The 24,463-nt window shown below is 34.6% G+C and overlaps 1 protein-coding gene across 1 annotated transcript in view; it reads right to left on the reverse strand.

The window, feature by feature from the left end:
* Positions 1-24,463, reverse strand: part of LOC150109426 (endothelin-converting enzyme 1-like) — a 297,401-nt gene that overhangs the window by 34,701 nt on the left and 238,237 nt on the right. Inside the window, exons 15-16 of the mRNA XM_090413095.1 lie at positions 23,726-23,791; positions 19,781-19,876 (exon numbers count right to left, since the gene is read on the reverse strand). Of these exons, the coding sequence (XP_090269221.1) occupies positions 19,781-19,876; positions 23,726-23,791 (162 nt within the window). The remainder of the gene's footprint in view (positions 1-19,780; positions 19,877-23,725; positions 23,792-24,463) is intronic.

A 24,463-nucleotide genomic window follows, 5' to 3' on the forward strand; every position in this document is an offset into this window, starting at 1 on the left:
CCGACCAAATTGTATTCTTGTTGGTTAAACCAAAATACAAAATGATGGTACAACATGACAAAATTTCATGCTGGCTGGGACATCACCCAGTTAAACAAGACCCTGTTGTTTTCGCCAGAGAACCAGGGCAAACAGCAAAAAGTCAGCTACTGAAAACAAAAAGTCAACAAATCTGAAAACACACCCGAACTCAACATCACCAGAGTTAAAGATCGGTACTATCAACATATGAAGCCTGAATGGCAACGAAATGGAGCTATCTGAGAAATTAGATAAGTACCAGATTGACATAATAGGGGTGACTGAAACAAAAAAGACAAAAACTGGCGAGATCTTTCTGAGCAATAAATACAAAATATTATATTCAGGCAATGACAATCAAGGAAAAGAATGAGTAGCCATAGTATTCAATACAAAACATGAGGCTAATCTTCTTGAATGGCAGTCAGTCTCAAGTAGAGTAATGTGGACAAATATGAGAATGGGGAACTGGCTGGACAATGAGACTTATTTGTGCCTATGGTCCCACTGATGATTCTGCTAAAGTAGAAGTAGAGGATTTTTTTGAGGCTTTAGAAAAAGCAACTCACACAATGAAAAAGGAAAAGTTGGTCCTTGTTAGGGATCTAAAAAGCAGAGTAAGAAATGATTGTGAGACATACAAAAGTATTTTGGGAAAATTTGGAGAAAAGAGCAAAGCTAATAATAATGGCAAATATCTGTTGGATTTCTGCACAGGACATGGACTGGTTATTACTAACACCATGTTCCAACATAAAAATGTGCAGAAATTCACATGGAGAGAAGAAGCAAGGAATAAGAAAGTCTCATTGACTATGTTATTGTTGATAGTAATGTTTTCTCCCTGGTGCAGGACACCAGAGTGTACAGAGGATTTGAAATTGGAAGTGATCAAGGGTCAAAGCTGTATAACTGAGAGGAGGCCTCCACATAGCCTTTAAAGGAATGCGGAGAACCTACCAGGGCTTCTGACCTAATGTCCAATCCTCACCTTCTCGTGGTGCACCCTGTTGGGTATCTACTTGGACCTGTTTGGATCAACCCTATTGATCTGTTTATCAATAATTCCTCAATTTTACACAAAGGGAAATCAATAGGCTTTGTAACCTTATTGAGTTTGCGCGGTTAGCCTAGTGGCTTTGCGCTTTGCAACCATATGCCCGGGGAAGGAGTGTCCTAGGTTCGATTCCCGTCCACAACGTGAGGAGCTTAAGGATCTTCCTCAGCCATAGCCAAGTTAGCCGGTCTTGGGTGTGAGCCGCAGGGTTTATCTGAGGTTTTTCATCCCACAAGCAGGCAAACCGGCCCCGTGAACACACAGGTTACAGTCATAAATACTTACGGCAAGGAAGGCAACGGGAAACCACCTTGCTCATAATCATCTCTCCCTAGAATGGTAGCATATAGCTACCCTCCCGCGGCCATATGGCAGATGGGAACCAGAAGAACCTTATTGATAGCTCTCAAGTCTAAAACAAACCTCAGGATTCCATTTGGTTTTCAATTTGAATGGACTGTTCTACTGAGAATTTGACTTCTCAATTATTCCTGCCCTTTCATATTCCTGCAGTAGTTTCTGACAAAGCTCCATATATTTTAATGGAGTTTGATATTGCCTAATGTAAATAAGAGATTGAGTACAAATCTGCACTGAGTGTTCTACTGCATTAGTGCAAGACATTGAAACAATATCCCCTGTGAAAACACCAGAGAAAAATTCAAAGGTAGATTTAAAGAATTTCAGAATTCTATTCCTTTCTTCACTGGTATTTGCTGATTTCATTGAATTCTGCACTAAGTTCTCTTTTAATTCCTCAATATTTTCCCTCTCATCTTTCTTTAGGGTCTCAATATTAAACACTTGATCATTATGATCAGTGTCTTGAAAAACTTCAGGAGACTGCTCAATTTTCCATTGTCACCTGATGTCCTGTCCAAACAGTATTCTAGTCCACACAAGGACACTGCATTACCAACAAAATTACATGCAAAACCATGACGTTTCAGAAAATCAATTCCAAATATTACTTGTACATTTGGATTTGAGGATTCTGGAAGAACTATTAATGGATGACAAACTTTCATTGGAAAACAAGGAATTGAAATAAAAACATTGATTTGCTTATCAGCTTAAATTTCTGATTCGAATATACCCTTTAATTTAATTGGACAACTTAAAACTGAAATGTCATTTGGAATTAGAGATTTAATTTTGTTAAACAAACTATAAGAAATGAGTGAAATATGTGCACCAGTGTCAAGTAAGATTTCACAAGGCACATTTTCAATAAATCCTTGTAGAACTGTCAAAGGATTACCTCCATTAGCATAAGGAGTTAATGATACATCAAACTCTCTTTCAGGGTTAGAGCTGTTTTTAGCTTTACCCATGTCTAATGAGTAGTTTGACATTTCTGTCCTTGCCAGTATAATATTGGAATAATAACTATTTTCAGATTTTTCTTTCTTCTCTGATTTCTTATGCTGAAAACAAGATTTATCCCTAATATAACAGTCTTTAGCAAAATGACCAGGTTTATTACATTTAAAGCATTTTGGAATATATCTCCTTTGAGATGTTTTATTCCTGTCAATACCATTAGATTTACAAAAGAAAGATTGATTATCTGTAAGATTCTTGGATGTTGTCAAATCAGATATCATCTTAAACAGAAGTTCCTGTCCTTCTACTATTGGTCTCTGTTGTCTTTCTATTTCTTCACTAAGAAATGTTTTCGGTTCCTCTAATTTTCCCAAATCATGTAATTGTACCTTGGAAATAGATTCTGGAACATTTTCAGTGAAATTCACAGAAGTTTCCTTAAACTGTTTCTTTTTCTTAGCACTTTTCAATTTATGAAACTTTACTTCTCTCACTTTATCTGTAGCCACAATGCTGGAGAATGAGTTTCATTACACTGAAAAGAGTTTACCTGTTTATTATTTGTAAGTTTACCTGTTTATAATCAAATATATCTCCAAGTTTTTCTTCCTTTTCCTTAACAAGTTAAAAACGCTGTTCAAGATTTTTAACCTTTTTCTTGTATGCCGTTTCTTTCAAATTATCTTTAACGCCATGCCTAAATTGATTAAACAGCAACCATTCTAAAGAGGATTTCTCTTCAGATGAAACATTAAATTTATGAGCAATGCTCCAAAGTCTGTGATAATATTCTGAAACAGACTCCCTATTACCTTGAATGCACTGATGAATTTTCCAAATGTTAGGCCCTAATTCTCTTACACTTGAAAATTCTGATATTAGTAAACTTTTAAAATTTGCATAACTGTCATTGTCTCTCATTAAAGGAGACGTGTTTAAGAATGTTTTGGCTTTGCCCAATAATTTATTAAGAAGTATAATCAACAAATGAAAATCTGACAATTTTCCTAAATCTCTAATTTTTTCTGCATATTTAAAAAATGTTTCTACACTTTGACTACTATCTCCTGAGAAAGAAGGTATTACTAAAGTTGGATTAATTAACCTAAAAAATTCCTCATCTTTAACTAAAGAAACTTCACCATTAGAATTACTATTTCCTGTAGCCATTTCACTTGAGTCAAGATTAACTTTCTGGATTCTAAAATAAAGTTAAGTCATAACCAATCCTGTCAACTGCACCACTGTTAATAAAATGAGAAATTATTATATTTAGAGATGTTTATATAGAGGATATTATCATAATATTAATCCTACCGGCTGCACCATTATTTAAATATAGGATTTTTTATTAATTTAATGCTGTATATAGAAATGATCTCTGTTCAACAATTATTTTTAATTTATTTCCGAGTGTACCTATATATGCACAAGGGTTCACTCCGATTGGTGCAATGACCTTATTTTTTACTATTTCTTTCAGAATCCAAATAAACACATTGGATCCAAGGCCTTTGAAAAATAAACTTACACTTAAGACTAGACTAAACACTTTGTTTTCACAATGACAAAATGTTCATAGCCAGTTTCTTTCTCTGTCAAGGCCCTTTTCCAAAGATATATAACTTTATTCTTCATTTTCATAAGATCCTTTATCATCAATTATGTAGCACACATTAATTCTTCCTAACTCAATTCTATCTTTTTTTAGGAGAAATAATAGTTAGATCCGGCATCCTTTAAGACAGATGAAACTTCCTAATCAGAGTTTTCTTGAACATTCCTTTGGAACATAAATAGCAATTTCTTTTATTCACTAATTTTTATTGACAGTCCTAACTCTTCCACTTTAAAAAATTCACAGTTCTATGATTCCCTTTTCGGAATCTACTACTAATCTTCCAATTAGCGTTTCCTCAAATATTCTTTTAAAACGCCTATATCAATATTTTCCTTTTATTTATCAATACTTATTCCACATTAAAACTTCATAGTTCCACGATTCCTTTTTCAGAATATACTATTGATTTTCCTCCAACTGTCACATAAAAACTTGACTATCTCCTAATCTAAATATCTCCCGGCCTGTGTCCTCATTTTCTCTCCGAACGCTCTCCTTGTTTACTCTCCCGTTGTTTCGATACCGACTTGTCAGCTGTCAATCACACATCAAACTTCTCGGCAAGCATGCGCACTCCATGAAACTGGTAAGCAAGAAGTTAGGTATAATGGCTGACACATTGTCTCTATTAGCAACAAGAGAATGTCTTCATAAAACACAACTTAATATTTTAAATTACAATAAATTTGTTTAAAGTAACACAAATATTCAAATCTGATAAGTACATAAATTTTTAACTGCTTTACATATCACTTTTGAGAAAACAATTTCAATAACGGGTACATCGCAAGTGCCGACAATGCATGTTATAAAATTAAAACTAATAAACATTCTAACAGTGGGGTGCTTAAGAGTCAAAGCTGTATAACTGAGAGGAGACCTCCACATAGCCTTTAAAGGAATGCGGAGAACCGACCAGGGCTTCTGACCTAATGTCCAATCCTCACCTTCTCGTGGTGCACCCTGTTGGGTATCTACTTTGATACTGAACGAACGAGGATGGGCTGGCAATTTGGGATTTAGCCGACCAAATTGTATTCTTATTGGTTAAACCAAAATAAAAAATGATGGTACAACATGACAAAATTTCATGCCGGCTGGAGCGTCGCCCGGTTAAACAAGTTCCCCGTTATTTTCACCAGGGAACTAGGGTGAACAGCGAAAAGTCAGCTACTGGAACAAATCTGAAAAAACACCCCAACTCAACATCACCAGAGTTAAAGATCAGTACTATCAACATAAGAAGCCTGAATGGCAAAGAAATGGAGCTAGCTGAGGAATTAGATAAGTACCAGATCGACATAATAGGGGTGACTGAAACAAAAAAGACCAAAACTGGTGAGATCTTTCTGAGTAATAAATACAAAATGTTATATTCAGGCAATGACAATCAAGGAAAAGAAGGAGTAGCCATAGTATTCAACACAAAATACGAGGCTAATCTTCTTGAATGGCAGTCAGTCTCAAGTAGAGTAATGTGGGCAAATATGAGAATGGGGAACTGGACAATGAGACTTATTTGTGCCTATGGTCCCACAGAAGGTTCTACTAAGGTAGAAGTGGAGGAATTTTTTGAGGCTTTAGAGAAAGCAACTGACACAATGAAAAAGGAAAAGTTGGTCCTTGTTGGGGATCTAAATAGTAGAGTAGGAAATGATTGTGAGACATACAAAAATATTTTGGGAAAATTTGGAGAAAAGAGCAAAGCTAATAATAATGGCAAATATCTGTTGGATTTCTGCTCAGGACATGGACTGGTTATTACTAACACCATGTTCCAACATAAAAATGTGCACAAATTCACATGGAGAGAAGAGACTAGGAATAAGAAAAGTCTCATTGACTATGTTATTGTTGATAGTGATGTTTTCTCCCTGGTGCAGGACACCAGAGTTTACAGAGGATTTGAAATTGGAAGTGATCACTATTTAGTCTTGAGCAGGATAAAATTGAATTTCATATTGAAAAGAATAACATGTAAGAAAGTTTTAAGGCGAATAAAAGTTGAGCAGCTCTCGGATGTGAACTGTAGATTAAAATACAGAAATATTATTGAAAAGAAAATGAAAGAGTTTGAGAACAGGAATCAAACCTTGGAGATTCAGTGGCAAACTCCGAAGGAAACATTGATTGATTCTGCCAGAGAGGCATGTGGTGAGGTTGTGTGCAAGGATAAAAAAATCAGAACTCCCTGGTGGACACAGGAAGTTAAAGAGGCAGTGAAGGAAAAGAAGAAAGCATATCTAAAGTTCCTGGCAAATAAGTCAGCTTTTACTCTTACAGAATACAGAGACAAATGTAAGAAAGCTAAACACTTTGTAAAACTAGCTAAACAAAAGTCATGGGAGAACTTTGGCAAGAATATAGAAAATAAATATCAAGAAGGTGGCAAAATATTCTGGAGGTTGTTGAAGAAGCTTAGGAATGGAGGAAAGAGTGCTGTAAAAGGAATTAGAGATGATAAAGGTGAAATGAAAACAGGAGAAAAAGATATCCTTGAAGTATGGAGTAATTACTTTGAAAAACTGCTAAATGAAACAAACATTGATGACAGCTCAGTGATAAAAAACACTGACCAGGCATGCAGTCAGGAATACATATCCATACTTGAAGTAGAAAAAGCCATCAAAGGCTTGAAATGTGGAAAGACAGCAGGAGTAGATGATATTCGACCAGAAATGCTGAAGTATGGTGGTATAAGAGTCTTACAGTGGCTGCACTGCATAGTTCAGAAAGCCTGGACAGAGGGACGAATTCCCGATGATTGGAGTAGAGCTCTCATAGTACCCATATATAAAAAGGGAAATAAAACTGCATGTGAGAATTACAGAGGTATTTCCCTGCTGATTGTTCCTGGCAAGATCTATGCAAGTATACTTGAGAAACGGTTGAGAAGAATTGTGGAAGAAAAGCTTGGTGAAGAACAAACTGGATTCAGGCCAAATAGAGGATGTCAGGATCAGATCTTCACTTTACGACAAATAGTCGAGAAAGCATAGGAATATAACAAAGATCTGTATTTAAGTTTTGTCGATCTGGAGAAGGCATATGACAAGGTGCCAAGAGAGAAGCTATTCAATACGCTGCAGTTATATGGTGTCAATGGGGCATTATATCAAGCAATACTTAGTCTTTATTTGAGTTGTAAGTCAGCAGTTAGAATTGAAGGAAGTACAGGAAGATGGTTTAATGTTAAATCTGGTGTGAGACAAGGATGTACATTATCCCCTCTGTTATTCGTTATCTATATGGATCACATTATGAAGGAATGTGGTATTAAACCTGATATCAAAATTGGAGATGTTAATGTCAGCTCTTTGCTTTATGCGGATGATGTTATACTTCTAAATAAATCCACTACAAGTCTGCAAGATTCTCTGACTAAATTGAATAGCTGTTGTAATAGATATGGTATGAAGGTCAGCAATAAAAGACAAAGACATTGAAAATGTCAACTGTGTTATGAATGGAGAACCTGTGGAACAAGTAAAACATTTCAGCTACTTAGGCACAATTTTTACTGAAGATGGTAAACTAAATATAGAAATAGACAACAGAATCAGCAAAGCTGGTATCGTGGGAAGTCAACTGAATAAATTCATATGGAATAAGAAAGAAATTAGTCAGAACACTAAATTAGCTGTATACAAGACTGTGTTCAAACCAGTTTTAACTTATGGATCTGAGAGCTGGGTCAGAAGTAAAACACTTGACCAAAGACTAGAGACCGCAGATATGAGAGTCCTGAGAAAGATCAGAGGCGTGAACAGATGGCATCAATGGCAATATCATATTAAAAATGAGGATATTAGGAAAGAACTTGACATTGTCAGCATCCAGGAATGCGTTAGCAGAGCTAATCTAAGATGGTATGGTCACTTAAATAGAATGGGAGAGGAAAGATTAGCAAAACAAGTGTTCTCTGCCAGGTTGGCAGGAAAACGTCCCAGAGGAAGACCAATATATAGGTGGATTGATACGGTACAAAGTGCCTTAGATGATAGAAATATAAGATCTGATAATGTTGGAGTCTTGACAAGTAACAGACTGATTTGGAGGAAAATTGTAGATAGGAAGTTAGTAATGATGTAATTTTTTCATGTAGTACTGTCATATCCTGTACACCCCTTGAGGGTACATGGCAGGAATTTGATGATGATGATGATGAACATTCTAACATAAACAATATGTAAAAATATTCAGAATTTTAAATTATGATTATTTTTACAATCCTCCTCTGCTATTCATTATGTATATGGATCACATTATGAAGGAAAGTGGTATTAAACATGATATCAAAATTGGAGATGTTATTGTCAGCTCTTTGCTTTATGTAGACAATGTTATACTTCTAAATAAATCCCCTACAAATCTGCAAGATTCTCTGACTAAATTGAATAACTGTTGTAATAAATATGGTATGAAGGTCAGCAATAAAAAGACAAAGAAAATAGACAGAATCATTGAAAATGTCAACTGTGTTGTGAATGGAGAACCTGTGGAAAAAGTAAACCATTTCAGCTATTTAGGCATGATTTTTAGTGAAGATGGTAAATTAAATATAGAAATAGTCAACAGAATTAACAAAGCTGGTATGTTAGGAAGTCAATTGAATAAATTCATATGGAATAAAAAATTAGTCGGAACACTAAATTAGCTATATACAAGACAGTATTCAAACCACTTTTAACTTATGGATCTGAGAGATAGGTCAGAAGTAAAACACCAGAGACTAGACAACCAAAGACTAGAGACCGCAGATATGAGAGTACTGAGAAAGATTAGAGGCATGAACAGATGGCATCAATGGCAATATCATATTAAAAACGAAGATATTAGGAAAGAACTTGACATTGTCAGCATCCAGGAATGCGTTAGCAGAGCTAATCTCAGGTGGTATGGTCACTTAAACAGAATGGGTGAGGAAAGATTAACAACACAAGTGTTTCCAGCCAGGCTGGCAGTAAAACGACCCAGAGGAAGACCAAGATATATGGATTGATATGGTACAAAGTACCTTAGATGATAGAAATATAAGATCTGATAATGTTGGAGTCTTGACAAGTAACAGACTGATTTGGAGGAAAATTGTAGATAGGAAGTTAGTAATAATGTAAATTTTTCATGTAGTACTATCATATCCTGTACACCCCTTGAGGGTACATGACAGGAATTTCATGATGATGATGATGATGATAATTTGGAAAAACAACATTCTGTTTTGAGTAAGCTTTTGAAAAAAACTGAACAGGAACTTTTTTAAACATTGAGAGTCTTAGTATCACTTATTGTTTAAACGAAGTTAATGGTGATTTTTGTGGTATAAAAAAAAAAAATTATGCAAAATTGATAATGGAACGACTTTAAAAATTTGCTCCATTCAGAAAATAATACAAACAAAGAAATGAAAAATTATGATCTTGGAGAATTAGAATTAGAGATCTATTAAATTTTGCCTGTAAAATCAAAGCCAATTCAACCCAAGTATTTTCATCATTAAAAAGTGAAATAGAATTTATACATAATGACATGTATACCGGCAAAAAAATCAAAAAATTGTGTTAGATGCACTACTAATAATTAGACCTACATCAATCCAAAATGAAAGAAATTTTTTTATTTTAGATTTATTTGTAACTGAACAAAGATGGGGACTTTCAAACTGAGCAATTAAGGCTTTATGTTTCTTTTTTTTAATGGTATTTTCATTTCATTTCATTGTAGTTGCATTTTTGACAATTCATTATTATAGAGTTTTATCACTAGAATAAACCCAACTTAGAATTTATGTCAATCTCAAATTCAGTGATTTTCAAAAAATATGTTATTCATCCATACACTATACCAGTATAATGATAATTATTTTTTTTGTTTATAAACATCAAACTTTGACTCTTATTTTTTAATATCTAATAATAATTAAATTTTACTTTATATTAAAAGGTACAGTTCATTATTATATAGTTTTATCACTAGAATAAACAAACAAACAAAAAATGCTTATTTTAGAGAAACTGCAAATATTAGATGAATAAAATAAAATTTCTGAGAATTCTTGGGACCTGCAATTTCCCATTCTTAATTCCCAAATATTACAAAATGGAAATTTAGAAATCCTACTTCTATCTACAGTTGCCTCACCATAACAACCTTGGGCAGTAAATTTTACCAGCATTCACATTTTCATGCATTAAAAATTAAATTAATGTGAACTCTTTTACATGCTTTGAAAAACTTTGTAAAAGACATCCATTATTGTATGCAATACAGGGATGCGACACACACAGGCACCAGGATAGTAAAGGCGCCAAAGAGGAAGAAATACTTTTAAAAAAAAAAACGTTTTTTTAAAGTGATTTTTTTATTGGGGGGGGGGCGAATAGGGGTGCCAACTAAAGTTTTGCACACTGCCACTGGACAGTACTGGCGTGCTACTGGGTACAGGAGCGCCAACTAAAGTTTTGCATACAGACGCCGGACACTACTGGTGTGCTACTGGGCACAGGAGTGCCAACTAAAGTTTTCCATACAGACGCCGGACACTACTGGCACGCCCCTGATATAATAATAAATTATCACAACTTAGATTGTAAACCACTATACACTAAACTGTAGCAAAGGGATGAAGGAACAAGACAAGACATGTTTCAAGGTCTGCATGCTCCAAGCATAGGTATTACTTTCAGAATGCCCCCCCTCACCAAGTTTATAAACTGCTTGAAATCTAAACCTCTCTAAAATTATTCTAAACTAATCCTTTATGCAAGTTTCACACAGCTAAACTATAATATAATACACATAAATAATCAAAAGGCATAGAGCTTGAAGTACTTGCTTCATACACATCATCTACCCATCCATGTATAAAACACCAAAATTCCTGTTCCTCATAAGGAGCATTATACTCTAACTACACTGCAATTTTGTTATCAAAAATATCATTATTAGTTAATACTGGCTGTTATGTCTGCTTTAAAAAACTTAAATGTTTAAAAAGATGGCAAAACCAACAAGATTAACAGTCAAAGCAATATCTGTAATATGTTTGTTTGTTTTTGGATTTAATGGCACAAGGATCGCTATGGTCATGCTGTGCCAAAACATGTGTAATAAATAAGCAGCTTATTATTATTATATAACACCTCCAGGGAGTCCAAAGACTTATTGAGGGAGGGTACCTACTGTATAACTCTCTGTCTCCACCACTTGCAACTACCTTCATCATCTACACCAATGCCATCTACCGCCGACCACCACCACTGGTATTTTCACCGACAATCACAAACATTCACGCCCAAGATGGGATTCGAACCCGCAGCCTTTTGGCTGGCGAGCAGATACGCTAACCAGGCAAGTTATATATATATATATATATTATATATATAGATATATTATATAGATCTAAAACCTATATATAAAATAAATAATAACAATAATCCTAAATGGAGCATTTCTTAAAATGTATATTTAATAAAAAAAATAAAAAAAAAATAGTAAGGCTGCATAAAATCATTGTATTAAAACAAATGTAAGTTCTACTAAGGTAGAAGTGGAGGAATTTTTTGAGGCTTTAGAAAAAGCAACTGACACAATGAAAAAGGAAAAGTTGGTCCTTGTTAGGGATCTAAATAGTAGAGTAGGAAATGATTGTGAGACATACAAAAATATTTTGGGAAAATTTGGAGAAAAGAGCAAAGCTAATAATAATGGCAAATATCTGTTGGATTTCTGCTCAGGACATGGACTGGTTATTACTAACACCATGTTCCAACATAAAAATGTGCACAAATTCACATGGAGAGAAGAGGCTAGGAATAAGAAAAGTCTCATTGACTATGTTATTGTTGATAGTGATGTTTTCTCCCTGGTGCAGGACACCAGAGTGTACAGAGGATTTGAAATTGGAAGTGATCACTATTTAGTCTTGAGCAGGATAAAATTGAATTTCATATTGAAAAGAATAACATGTAAGAAAGTTTTAAAGCGAATAAAAGTTGAGCAGCTCTCAGATGTAAACTGTAGACTAAAATACAGAAATATTATTGAAAAGAAAATGAAAGAGTTTGAGAACAGGAATCAAACCTTGGAGATTCAGTGGCAAACTCTGAAGGAAACATTGATTGATTCTGCCAGAGAGGCATGTGGTGAGGTTGTGTGCAAAGATAAAAAAATCAGAACTCCCTGGTGGACACAGGAAGTTAAAGAGGCAGTGAAGGAAAAGAAGAAAGCATATCAAAAGTTCCTGGCAAATAAGTCAGCTTTTACTCTTACAGAATACAGAGACAAATGTAAGAAAGCTAAACAGTGTGTAAAACTAGCTAAACAAAAGTCATGGGAGGACTTTGGCAAGAATATAGAAAATAAATATCAAGAAGGTGGCAAAATATGCTGGAGGTTGTTGAAGAAGCTTAGGAATGGAGGAAAGAGTGCTGTAAAAGGAATTAGAGATGATAAAGGTGAAATGAAAACAGGAGAAAAAGATATCCTTGAAGTATGGAGTAATTACTTTGAAAAACTGCTAAATGAAACAAGCAGTGATGACAGCACAGTGATAAAAAACACTGACCAGGCATGCAGTCAGGAATACATATCCATACTTGAAGTAGAAAAAGCCATCAAAGGCTTGAAATGTGGAAAGGCAGCAGGAGTAGATGATATTCGACCAGAAATGCTGAAGTATGGTGGTATAAGAGTCTTACAGTGGCTGCACTGCATAGTTCAGAAAGCCTGGACAGAGGGACGAATTCCCGATGATTGGAGTAGAGCTCTCATAGTACCCATATATAAAAAGGGAAATAAAACTGAATGCGAGAATTACAGAGGTATTTCCCTACTGAGTGTTCCTGGCAAGATCTATGCAAGTATACTTGAGAAACGGTTGAGGAGAATTGTGGAAGAAAAGCTTGGTGAAGAACAAGCTGGATTCAGGCCAAATAGAGGCTGTCAGGATCAGATCTTCACTTTACGACAAATAGTCGAGAAAGCATGGGAATATAACAAAGATCTGTATTTAAGTTTTGTCGATTTGGAAAAGGCATATGACAAGGTGCCAAGAGAGAAGCTATTCAATACGCTGCAGTTATATGGTGTCAATGGGGCATTATATCAAGCAATACTTAGTCTTTATTTGAGTTGTGAGTCAGCAGTTAGAATTGAAGGAAGTACAGGAAGATGGTTTAATGTTAAATCTGGTGTGAGACAAGGATGTACATTATCCCCTCTGTTATTCATTATCTATATGGATCACATTATGAAGGAATGTGGTATTAAACCTGATATCAAAATTGGAGATGTTAATGTCAGCTCTTTGCTTTATGCGGATGATGTTATACTTCTAAATAAATCCGCTACAAGTCTGCAAGATTCTCTGACTAAATTGAATAGCTGTTGTAATAGATATGGTATGAAGGTCAGCAATAAAAAGACAAAGACAATGAAAATAGGCAGAATCATTGAAAATGTCAACTGTGTTATGAATGGAGAACCTGTGGAACAAGTAAAACATTTCAGCTACTTAGGCACAATTTTTACTGAAGATGGTAAACTAAATATAGAAATAGACAACAGAATCAGCAAAGCTGGTATCGTGGGAAGTCAATTGAATAAATTCATATGGAATAAGAAAGAAATTAGTCGGAACACTAAATTAGCTGTATACAAGACTGTGTTCAAACCAATTTTAACTTATGGATCTGAGAGCTGGGTCAGAAGTAAAACACTTGACCAAAGAGTAGAGACCGCAGATATGAGAGTCCTGAGAAAGATTAGAGGCGTGAACAGATGGCATCAATGGCAATATCATATTAAAAATGAGGATATTAGGAAAGAACTTGACATTGTCAGCATGCAGGAATGCGTTAGCAGAGCTAATCTCAGATGGTATGGTCACTTAAATAGAATGGGAGAGGAAAGATTAGCAAAACAAGTGTTCTCTGCCAGGTTGGCAGGAAAACGACCCAGAGGAAGACCAAGATATAGGTGGATTGATACGGTACAAAGTGCCTTAGACGATAGAAATATAAGATCTGATAATGTTGGAGTCTTGTCAAGTAACAGACTGATTTGGAGGAAAATTGTAGATAGGAAGTTAGTAATGATGTAATTTTTTCATGTAGTACTGTCATATCCTGTACACCCCTTGAGGGTACATGGCAGGAATTTGATGATGATGATGATGTAAAAGATTCATAAAACATGTAAAAAAGTATAAAAAATATTAAAATTCATAATATAATAAGCGACAAAGGTGGTTCATTTGCCTTGTCCTACAGACTAGGAATGGGTGATGCGAAATCCTCCAGTTGCGATTCTGATGGCTTGATGGTGAATACAGTCTAGCCATTGTAATGTACTTGCCCTGGTAGAAGCATAGACTTGGAACAGGTGGTCAATTTTTGATCGTATCAATGCCCTGTGTAAGCAAAGAGCATCTCTCAGCACCTCAGCGGGTGGAGGATAGGGTGTATAGAACATTCATTACTTTATGGCACTTGTCTTGTAACTGATATATGTATGTGATGGAGAAAACAGAGTTTACTGTAAAATATCAGTCCCAAGAACTTGGCTTTTGGTGCAACTGGGATCAGTGATTGTCCTAGTCAGATTTCTGGGCCAGGATGATGATGACATCTGTGGCAGAAGTGTACACAAACTGTCTTATGCTGTGAAAATCTGAACTCCTTTGCAAGCATCCATTTTAAGAGATGGTCAACAGATTGCTGCAGCTGTCTTTCTATGACCCTCGTATCATATGAATAACACAAGATGGTAAAGTCAGCCACATATAGGGCATTACTTAGTGTAGGAGGAAGTTGTTCTATTATTGAGTTGACCTTTATTGCAAAAAAACATGACACTTAAAACAGAATCTCGTGGGACTTCCTCTTCTTGGTTATATGGGTGAGAGAGGAGAGTTCCCAATTGGACTTGGAAGATTCAGTTGGATAAAAAGAGGGAGATTCTGTCTAAGTTTTGGTATTTCAAATCTCCAAGCAGGGTCATATGCTTTTCCCATATTGAAGAAAACTGATACTAGATGGTCAGGTTTTAGGAAAGCATCTCTAACAGATGGCTCCAGTCAGACAAGATGATTAGTAGCAGAATGACATTTTTGGAAGCCAGATTGTGTTCTGTAAAAAAAAGTTTGTTTCTCTCCAGAAACCATAAAAGTAGAGAGTTAACAAATTTTTTTTTTCAAAATCTTGCATAAGCAGCTGGTCAGAGCAATTAGACAGTAGGTTATCTGGGAATTCTGGATCCTTCCCTGGCTTAAAAAAAGCAATTATAATCACCTTTTTCCAGGTATCCAGATACATACTCTCACAGAAAATTCTGTTGTAAAAGTGCAATAGTTGATCCATGGCCAATGTTGATGGATGTTTTACCATTGCATAATGGATATTATTTGGTTCAACAGCAGCTGAACAACATTTAAACAAAGCAGGTTTCATTTCTTCTTTGAACAGCTTGTTGTATTCTTCTGTGCCATTCGAAGAAAACTGGATTTTTTTTTGGGGGGGGGGGGTTTAATAAAACGTTGCCAGTGTTTTTGCAAAAGTCTTCCCAAGTGTGTTGGTAATCACTGCAACTATTATGCTCAAGGATAGAGCCATTGCATTTAATTTTTCTAGATTTTTCAACCATACTTTGCTGTTGGTGGATCTTGATATTGAAGAAGTAAACGGGATCCAGGATTCCTTTTGGCTCTCATGATGGATTTATCTAGCCCAGCATGTTTGAAAGCAATTAAGTTTTTTGTTGTAGGGTATCTGTGGAAATTACCCTGAGCTTTCTTCTTGGTTGCTATGTAATCATCATTACACCATGAGTTAGGAAAACGTGGGAACCAGCTAGACATTTTAGGAAATGCAGTTTTGGCTGCTGCTGTAATACACTCTGTTACTTGCTTCACTAGTAGAAGATAAACTGGCTATTGCAGAATCAAAATCTGCTAATGAGGAAAAAGAAGATCTAGATAACAGTTGTTCAGCTAGCTCTTCATAGCTGAACAACTGTTATTGACACAAGGGTAGTGTCATGCTCTTACGAATTCGGAATGCAGTCAGGCCAAAGCTTATGCCAGATGCTATTCATACATGATTTTGACACATTACTTCATGTCGCTGAAATGTTGGAAATTCCCTGCATTGGTTATGAAGATTAAAATTGTCTGCATAACCCAGGCCTTTCTGTTAAAATGCCAGAAAACAGGAAGCTCTGTTTTCATGATTCTCTTCATAGCATGTGGTGTTTCTGGATTACCATTCAGAAACACCACATGCTATGAAGGTTTTAATCTGAAAATCTGAAACATGCTATTTCAGGTTTAATCTGAAAGTTCCTGAAGCACTGCCACCCAACAACAAAGTCAAAAACAGTCCCTTGGCAGAATGTTCTTCATGAGCAATGAGGGTACAATTGGACAGCTTTTTCCAATAGGTCAGTTTTGTCTAAAAACTAAGTCTGGGGTAAGCTTTTCTTCATTGACAAGTTTTTGAAAATGAATTAGCAATTCATTTGCAGCTGTAATATCAACTAGCTGCTTCTCCTGATATTTTAATATTATGGATTTTTGTTTTATTCTTGAATCTAAAAAACCATCATCTATTAGCAATAAAATTATTAGAACCATCCTCTTCACCACTTAACTCATCAAACAAAGATTTTGCTAGGTCATGTTGTCAATCAACAAGAAAAGCAGCTTTTCCAGTTTTTTGATTGTTTTATTACCAGATGTTGTTAGAGCATCCTTACCGACATTGATTCCTGACTGGGAAGACTGCTTTGTGGTCTCAGAATTTTTCACTATAGTTGTTACAATTGATGGTGCTAAATTGAAGGCACAATGCACATCTGACCAAGCTTTGCCTTTCTCCATTAGTTGAATAACTTCCATTTTTTCTTCAAACGTCAATGATTTATGTTTTTTTAGTATCTTGTTCAGATGCACTTGATAACACGTTTTGGGGGCATGGCGGTGGATATCTGAAAATATTAATAAAAAAAAAGAGTGCAAGTATGAGTGGCCGAGAGATCAGTCAGACTATACACCAGTGCACAAGTTTGTTAACTTATAGTTCTTAGTCTCTGTGATTAATGTAATTTGTTTTTTTTCTCGTCACATTTCATATTCCGTTTTTTGTTTAATTATTTAAATTGTAAGCCGTAGTTTAATCATTTATTATTAGTTTTATTACAATGTTGGGACCATCTATGTCTAGGAAGTCAGGCAGAGTCATGATTCATCATCCTCCTCCAATCGTGATCTATGAGATGTGCAAAAGTGAAGCAGCATAAACCAAGTCATACCTATACTGCCTCTTTGCCTCCTGGTATGTGATACATTGCTCATTGTTCTATTTTTAACTTTTTATCTCCTATTCATCCTTCCACCTTTGCCATGCTCATGGTATGCCTGGTGGTCTACCTTACAGTTAGAGCATTTTGGTGCTTTGCTCTTATGGTCTTTATTCTCAGTTCTTTACTGCCACACATGGAAGAGCAGCAGCAGGCAGTTTGAGAATGGTCAATTTCTGACATTTAAAGCACAGTAAGGGATTTGGGATATATATCCTTACTGGACAGTTAAGATATCCTGCTTTGACAGATGCTGGTGGTTTTGATTTGTTAAAGATAAGGATGATGTTTCTGGTGAGAACCAGATGCCCACCCCTACATATCAGGATTCTTTTTATGGCTGTCATTCCTTGGTCCTTGAGTTCGGAACATATCTCTTCATCAGGAAGATCAAGTAGGTCCCTCCTACCCAATTTCCAGTATATAGTTTTGCAATGCCATTATATCTTACTACTTTCCGTATGTGTTATAATTACTAATCATTTCAATCTTTGCCTTCATTATATTGTTTTGTAATGCTTGCTTTTCCATTTGGATATTATGCCTCTAGAAAAGTTTCAAGTTATGTTGGTGACGACTGTAATAGGTATCCCCCCCCCCCAATAGATGTTACATAATTTTCTGATTGTGTGCTACTGTAGCTGCTTCAATAAGGATGTATCCTGAATGCAGTTTCTTTACAGTTTTTGGAGATCCTGCCAACCCTTCTGAATGAATAAGGGTGACATTTTCTCAATTGGGCATACACCTGTTGAGGGTAAAATTAAGAACAGTGGTGAATTTATTGTAACTTCTGATGTTTTTTTTTTCTTCACTTTGGTTCTCTGTTGATGATAATATAGTTTCTGAACTTGGTTGGGACATGTTGAGGGTCCCTGATAAACAAGAGAATTAATAAGTGTTCATTCTCAGGAAAAGTTTAATTTGGTTCTAGGGCTCCCGACCCATAAACCCCCACTGACTAGCATGCAATGATTGTACTCGAGAGTGGAACACCAAGGCCACCCGGGACATTATATAAGCATCATCACAATCCTTGGGCATGTCTCTAGACCATGGGGAAGAAGGCTCACTGCAATAACCTTGACTCTTGCAGGCAAGATCCCCATTTCTGAATTCCACAGGTCACTTCATGGCAAACATGGTGGTAAGGTGTTAGATCCCAGTGAATAGTCTGAAAGATAGGATAGTAAAAAAAAAGACTTAGGAGAAATAGAGAAAAAGAGGAGACAAATGAAAGGAAATCATTTCAAAGACAGAAAGGATGAAAGCAAGAACACCAATTCACAGACAGTTTGTGAAATGATCAACCTGGTAACAACTGTCAGGACTGTACAAAGAAAACTAGCTTTTTTACTTGCAGAAGTAGCTATTTACAAATGTGATATATTTATGACATAAAAACTTGGGTATTAAATGTTAATTCATGATGAGAGAGAGAGAGAGAGAAGGGGGTGGATCTATTCTTGCTTAAAAAAAAAAAGAGGTCTCAGTAGTTGTAAGGTAGAATTTTTCTTTATTACAAGAAATAATACTAGGGTTGATTTTTAGTACTGAAGCTAACTAGTCTACCTGTGATCTGCATATTGTCCTTTGTTGGTCAATAAATCAATAACATTTTGTAGGCAAATGAAACATTATGGATATAAATGGATGAGAAAAGTATCCTCTTCCATTAGTAGTTCAAAAAGCCTGAAACTTCTTCCCACCTTCCTGTAATAGATATTTGGTACAAGAAAAATGCATTCTCCAACCCAACATTTATAATCACCAAAAGTTTAGGCTACAATTGGATTCTGTTTTTAATAGGACCATTTTTAACATATATAAACATGAAAACCTACTATGAACCTCATTTTGATCTACAACAGCTGAGAACATATATCAATTTGTTTAAAAGTATTGAAAATTAGCTATTGATAATGAGATATCAATAGATTATGCTTATCATCAATTGCGTGTTTTCACAGGTCAGTTTGTTATTTAGAAGGAAAAAAGAAGCAGCTTTTTATCAGAAACAAAACTTTACCACCATTGTCCCTAAAACCCAGCAAATTAGCCTTGCTTGAAAAGGATGTAGGATTTCCTTCTTCTTGGACATGATTTGCATCACGTATTTCTATGGGATACATGTGGCATATATGCAGCAGTTACAAAAATCAGATTCATTCTGTAGCATTGCTAGTACACTGTTCAAAAAAACTCAGGCTGATTAACACTGGAACATAATATTAACCTCAGGCTTTTCAATAACCATAGTGGATAATAAATAAATGAAGTATACTAAATGTACTATGCATAAATCCTTTTTCATAGCTGTTTATTTATTACAGTTTGTAAAAGTAATTTGAAAACATACCCCTTTATATTTAATAAAACAAATAATATCAGGAACTTACTTGAGCATAGGATATAAAAAATAATTGGTCAGCATCACTGTTTACTCCAGATAACTGGTCATTTTCATCTGTTTTAGCCATTCTATTTTTATAAGCCTGTAAATTATATTCAAAATTTAGCATTTTACTTAGGTTACAATTTTAAGCAGAAGCTGGGAAATTTCTGAAAGAAATGTGCTACCCAAACATATTATCAGAAGAATTATTAAAAACTTTGGTACCGTACTAAAACTGACTTAATGATTTATTAATATAATACTCAATGAGTTTATCAATAATATAAAAATATAATTACAAATGAACCCTTTGCTTGTCCTGTGTATCATATGATGCAAAAGAAAGGCAAAAGGTTAAAGCTTGCTATTCAAAACTGACTTCTGTTGAAAAAGTTTTGAAGTTCAAGAGTAAAATTTATGTATATATATGCAGGTCATTCAGATTGTCTATTGAACTTGGCTTGATGACATATATATCATTAACATAATGTAACCAAATTTTGAGTTTTTGAGAGCAGATTATGCAGATAAGATTAACCACCCTAATACAGCAATAATTAGGTTTCCATAAATTCAAGTTATTTGGTTGACTAGATTTGAGCTTAATACGTAAGCTTTAACTGCACACAAAATTACACATAATAGTGAACAATAAAATATTGTCTTAATGTATTTCATTCTTTTTTATGTAAGTCAATATTTCAGTTGTGAGTACCTATAATATAGTTATTTTGGTATTTGTTAAAAGAATACTTGTGAAAATATATATTTAAACAGCATTGTTGCCAGATGGAATTCTGGTTCGATAAGTCATGGAATATCAAATTAATCCAGAATGAAATTAAATGGTTAATGGGATTTCATTTATGTTTGAATTATAAATTTAAATAAATGAAATGAAGCACACATATAAAAAAGTTTTGCAGTTGTGTGGTATTTGTTTGCAGTTCAGTGCATCAGTTGAAAGTTAGAAACCATTCAACTACATTGAAAAATAAGCTTGAAATCCAAAGTCCAAAATGCTTTAAATAGGGAAGAAGAAAAAAAAAAAAGACTTCAGATTAATCAAAACATTTAGTTTTGAGTGAGGGTGTAGTTTGTATTCAAATGAAGCATATTTTGAAATAAAAATTGTGCAAAATTATATTTTGTGGGTGAGAAGATGGAATCCACTTTGGATTAAATGAGAAAACATTATTCAAGGCTGAATTAAACATGGCTTACTGTAAATTTATCCAAGTGTAATTGCATCTGAAATATAATCAGGACAGAGCAACTCGTATATAGAGGCTAATGACTTCACATCACCTGCCTTAGTATGCCTTAATGCAAAGCACACATCCTTGCAGACATGTATAATGCAATGCATTATGGGAAGGGTCACTACCCAGACCAGTAGGAGCCAAACCCAGAGGTGATACTGGGGTTGAAGTAATGCAGAAGTCATATTTTCACATTCAAGTAGCCAAAAGGTGTCAACACCTTATTATTAAATACTCTGGATTAGTGATAGTTGTTGGAATTTATTCCACTTGGTTATACTGTAAATTAATGATATGAAGAAATTATATACCTGGTTTAATCCTTTATCCAAGTGTAAGCAAACAAAGTTTGCACCTGAAGTATTTTCAGGATTGGGGCAACTCATATATAGAAGCTAATGACTTCATCACTTGCCTTAGTATGCCATAATGCAAAGCACATATCCTTGTGGACATGTATAATGCTATGCGTTATGGGAAGAGTCACTACTCCAACCGGTTTCAACCTTTATTGAGGTCTCAACATTATGCCTTAGTATCACATATTGCATTATGATATACTAAAGCAAGTGATGTGAAGTCATTAGCTTCTATATACAAGTTGCCCCAGTCCTGAAAACACTTCAGGCACAAACTTTGTTTGCTTACACTTGGATAAAAGATTCAACCAAGTATATAATTTCTTGGCATCTTTAATTTATAGTATAACCAAGTGGAAAAACTTCCAACAAATGGCTTACTGTAATACGTGAATCTCACTCACAAAACGTTGGAAATCAACCTAATGTATATTTAATATATATATGTCTGGACTAAGATTAGATTAATTGCATGTGTTCTTTTGTGCTTATCTGTTTTGTGGAATTAAAAAATTTTAAGTTTGTGAGAGGAAATGATTACAGAAAAATAACTTAGATGAATACAAGTGATTAAATGGCAATTACAACAGCAGTAGTTGAATTATTGAACAACTGCTTTGTCAGTGTATTTCATTCAAATCACAAACATCATATGACAATGCTTGATGATGGGAAGGGAATGATGAGATAACAGAGATAGATGAGGTAAGATGTTAAGTTGTTAAAGTTATCCCCCCCCCAAAAAAAAAAAAATTGATATAAATTTGGTCGTCTGACATATTAACATGTAAGTAATGGAAGAGCAAAACAAAAGGAATGAAGGTAACTCAACTCTATCTTTGAGCAGATGGTGTTTATTCTTCATAACAACATTATGGTGGTTTGAAAGAAGATATATAATTGTTATAATTGTAATAGGAAACAGCTTAGAGAAAATAACTGCAGAATTCAACACAGATCATGGACAACAGATGCGTTGCCAAGTTCAAGAGTTTGCATTTTGAACTGAGGTATTATTCTAGTTAGAATGAACTCTGAGGGTATGAAGGAAATCAAGTTTGATAGTGGACTGGGATTTGAAGTTCAAATGATCTAATGCAAAAGTATTAGAAGTTGCAAATCAAGAATTACTGCAATGCTGAAAACACAAACACGTAAGAATACGGAAGTAACTGTTCCCCTTTATATACCGTTCCCCAAGGATCACGCAGAAATAAGGGATCTTATAGGTCAGATATAGAAAAAAGTTTTCAATAGATACTAAGAGAGAAAAGAATGATGGGCTGAGTAGAAATAGTCAACAAGGAAGTGAAAAGCAGACCATTCTCACAGCAAGTACAGGTATACCTCAGTTAATGTTACCTCTGGTAATGTTAACCGAAGTAATGTTTACCTCTGGTAAAATAAAATCAGTGATCCAAGAAATAACAGAACAATTTGGAAGAAACTATAGATACACATACCAGCTACTGAATTGGAAACTTAGCAGAAATCAGTGGTTTCCGTATAGGTATATATGACTGCCAATACCAATCTCTTCAATTCCCTGCACATAGGTTGGTGAGATATGGGTCAGGAACAGCCTTCATTAAATGCTTTGGTCAACTGCTGCATTCAGGAAGTTCTGTTTGTCCATACAAGCTTTCTCAGATGACGGCGATCTCGTTCCTGACAAACTGTCTTAGGGCCACTGTTACGTCTCTTAGACAAGCAATGTGGGTTATTATTCCACTAATTAAACACCATGGATATCTCACCTTTTGAGAAACCAGTCAGCTCTGCTGTTTTCAAAATCATGGTTCCAGCCAGGTGGGCACCCACAATAAGCCATTCATTGAACTCCAAAAAATCCTTTTTTTTTCCTATTATGATCAAAACTATTGACCAGCAGCATTCTAAGATAGTTGTCTAGAACACATGACCAAATATTTTGCACATGCACTGCATAAGTAAGTTTTCGTACATCTGCATAAAGATTTCTAATTCAGTGGCCAGTATGTGTAGAAAAGAAGTAATTAATTGGCTCTTGATTTCTTGGTTACCATGCTCTTCTGAAATGTACTAATCTTGTTGAATGGATTTTTCATATTTAGCTAATAAAAGTTGTTCAGTTTTAATCAAAATTGAAGCTTGGCTTAAATTTCAAATGAATTTTACATTGAATTTTAGGGTCAAAACAATGCGATACTAATAGCTACTAACAGGACACTGTAGTAAACAATAGTGAAATACCATTATCGTGAACAAATTTTAGCACAAATACTCTAGCAAGTATTTTGACACACATAAATTTAGTGATATAAATAACCACTGTACAAAAGTCATTACCACATAAGCATTTTTTACTCCTCCAATTTCCCTTAGAATTTCTTCAGCAGTAAATACTGAATTAACCTGTTAAAACAAATAAGTATTATATTAATATTGCATATCCATAAAATATTTATATTCAGAACTATTATAAAGTATAAAGCAAATAATAAAAAAAAAACTTTTTTCCCCTCCATCTTATATGGTTCTATATCAGCTATAAATTCCACTAAAATATCCATTCAGAAAACTGTTTTTAAATATATATAAAAAAATAGGTTATTTTCCTTAATTCATAAACATTCACAGACTTATTTGATTTTAATTAGTTAAACATTTTTAAATTTCAAATGAACACAAGCATTTTTATTTATAATATATAAAATTCTACCTAACAAGATACTTTACATTATGATAAAATATATGATTTTTAAAAATTATACTGCAGCGACTTGATCCTGGCAATATCCTAGAATAATGTAAAACATCAAGCAGGGGTAGTCTAATAACTGATCTTGATGTCTGTGTTAAAGCAACTAATATAACCACAAGAATATATATCTTAAAAAACCCTTTAACCCCCATGTTTCATTGTAACCTCCCATAATTCTAGAGAAACTGCCTTCATTTTACATAAATTATGGCCTCTACAACTGTGTTATAAATAATTATTAATTTCCCAACGTTTTGACCTTCATATAATTTTAGGTCATCACCTGGAGTATACACATATACATACAGAAACAACTAAATTAC

The sequence above is a fragment of the Typopeltis vanoorti genome, chromosome 2 (genome assembly GCF_054136105.1).
Source record: "Typopeltis vanoorti isolate ZY-2024b chromosome 2, IOZ_Tvanoo_1.0, whole genome shotgun sequence".
In the NCBI taxonomy this organism is placed as follows: domain Eukaryota; kingdom Metazoa; phylum Arthropoda; class Arachnida; order Uropygi; family Thelyphonidae; genus Typopeltis; species Typopeltis vanoorti.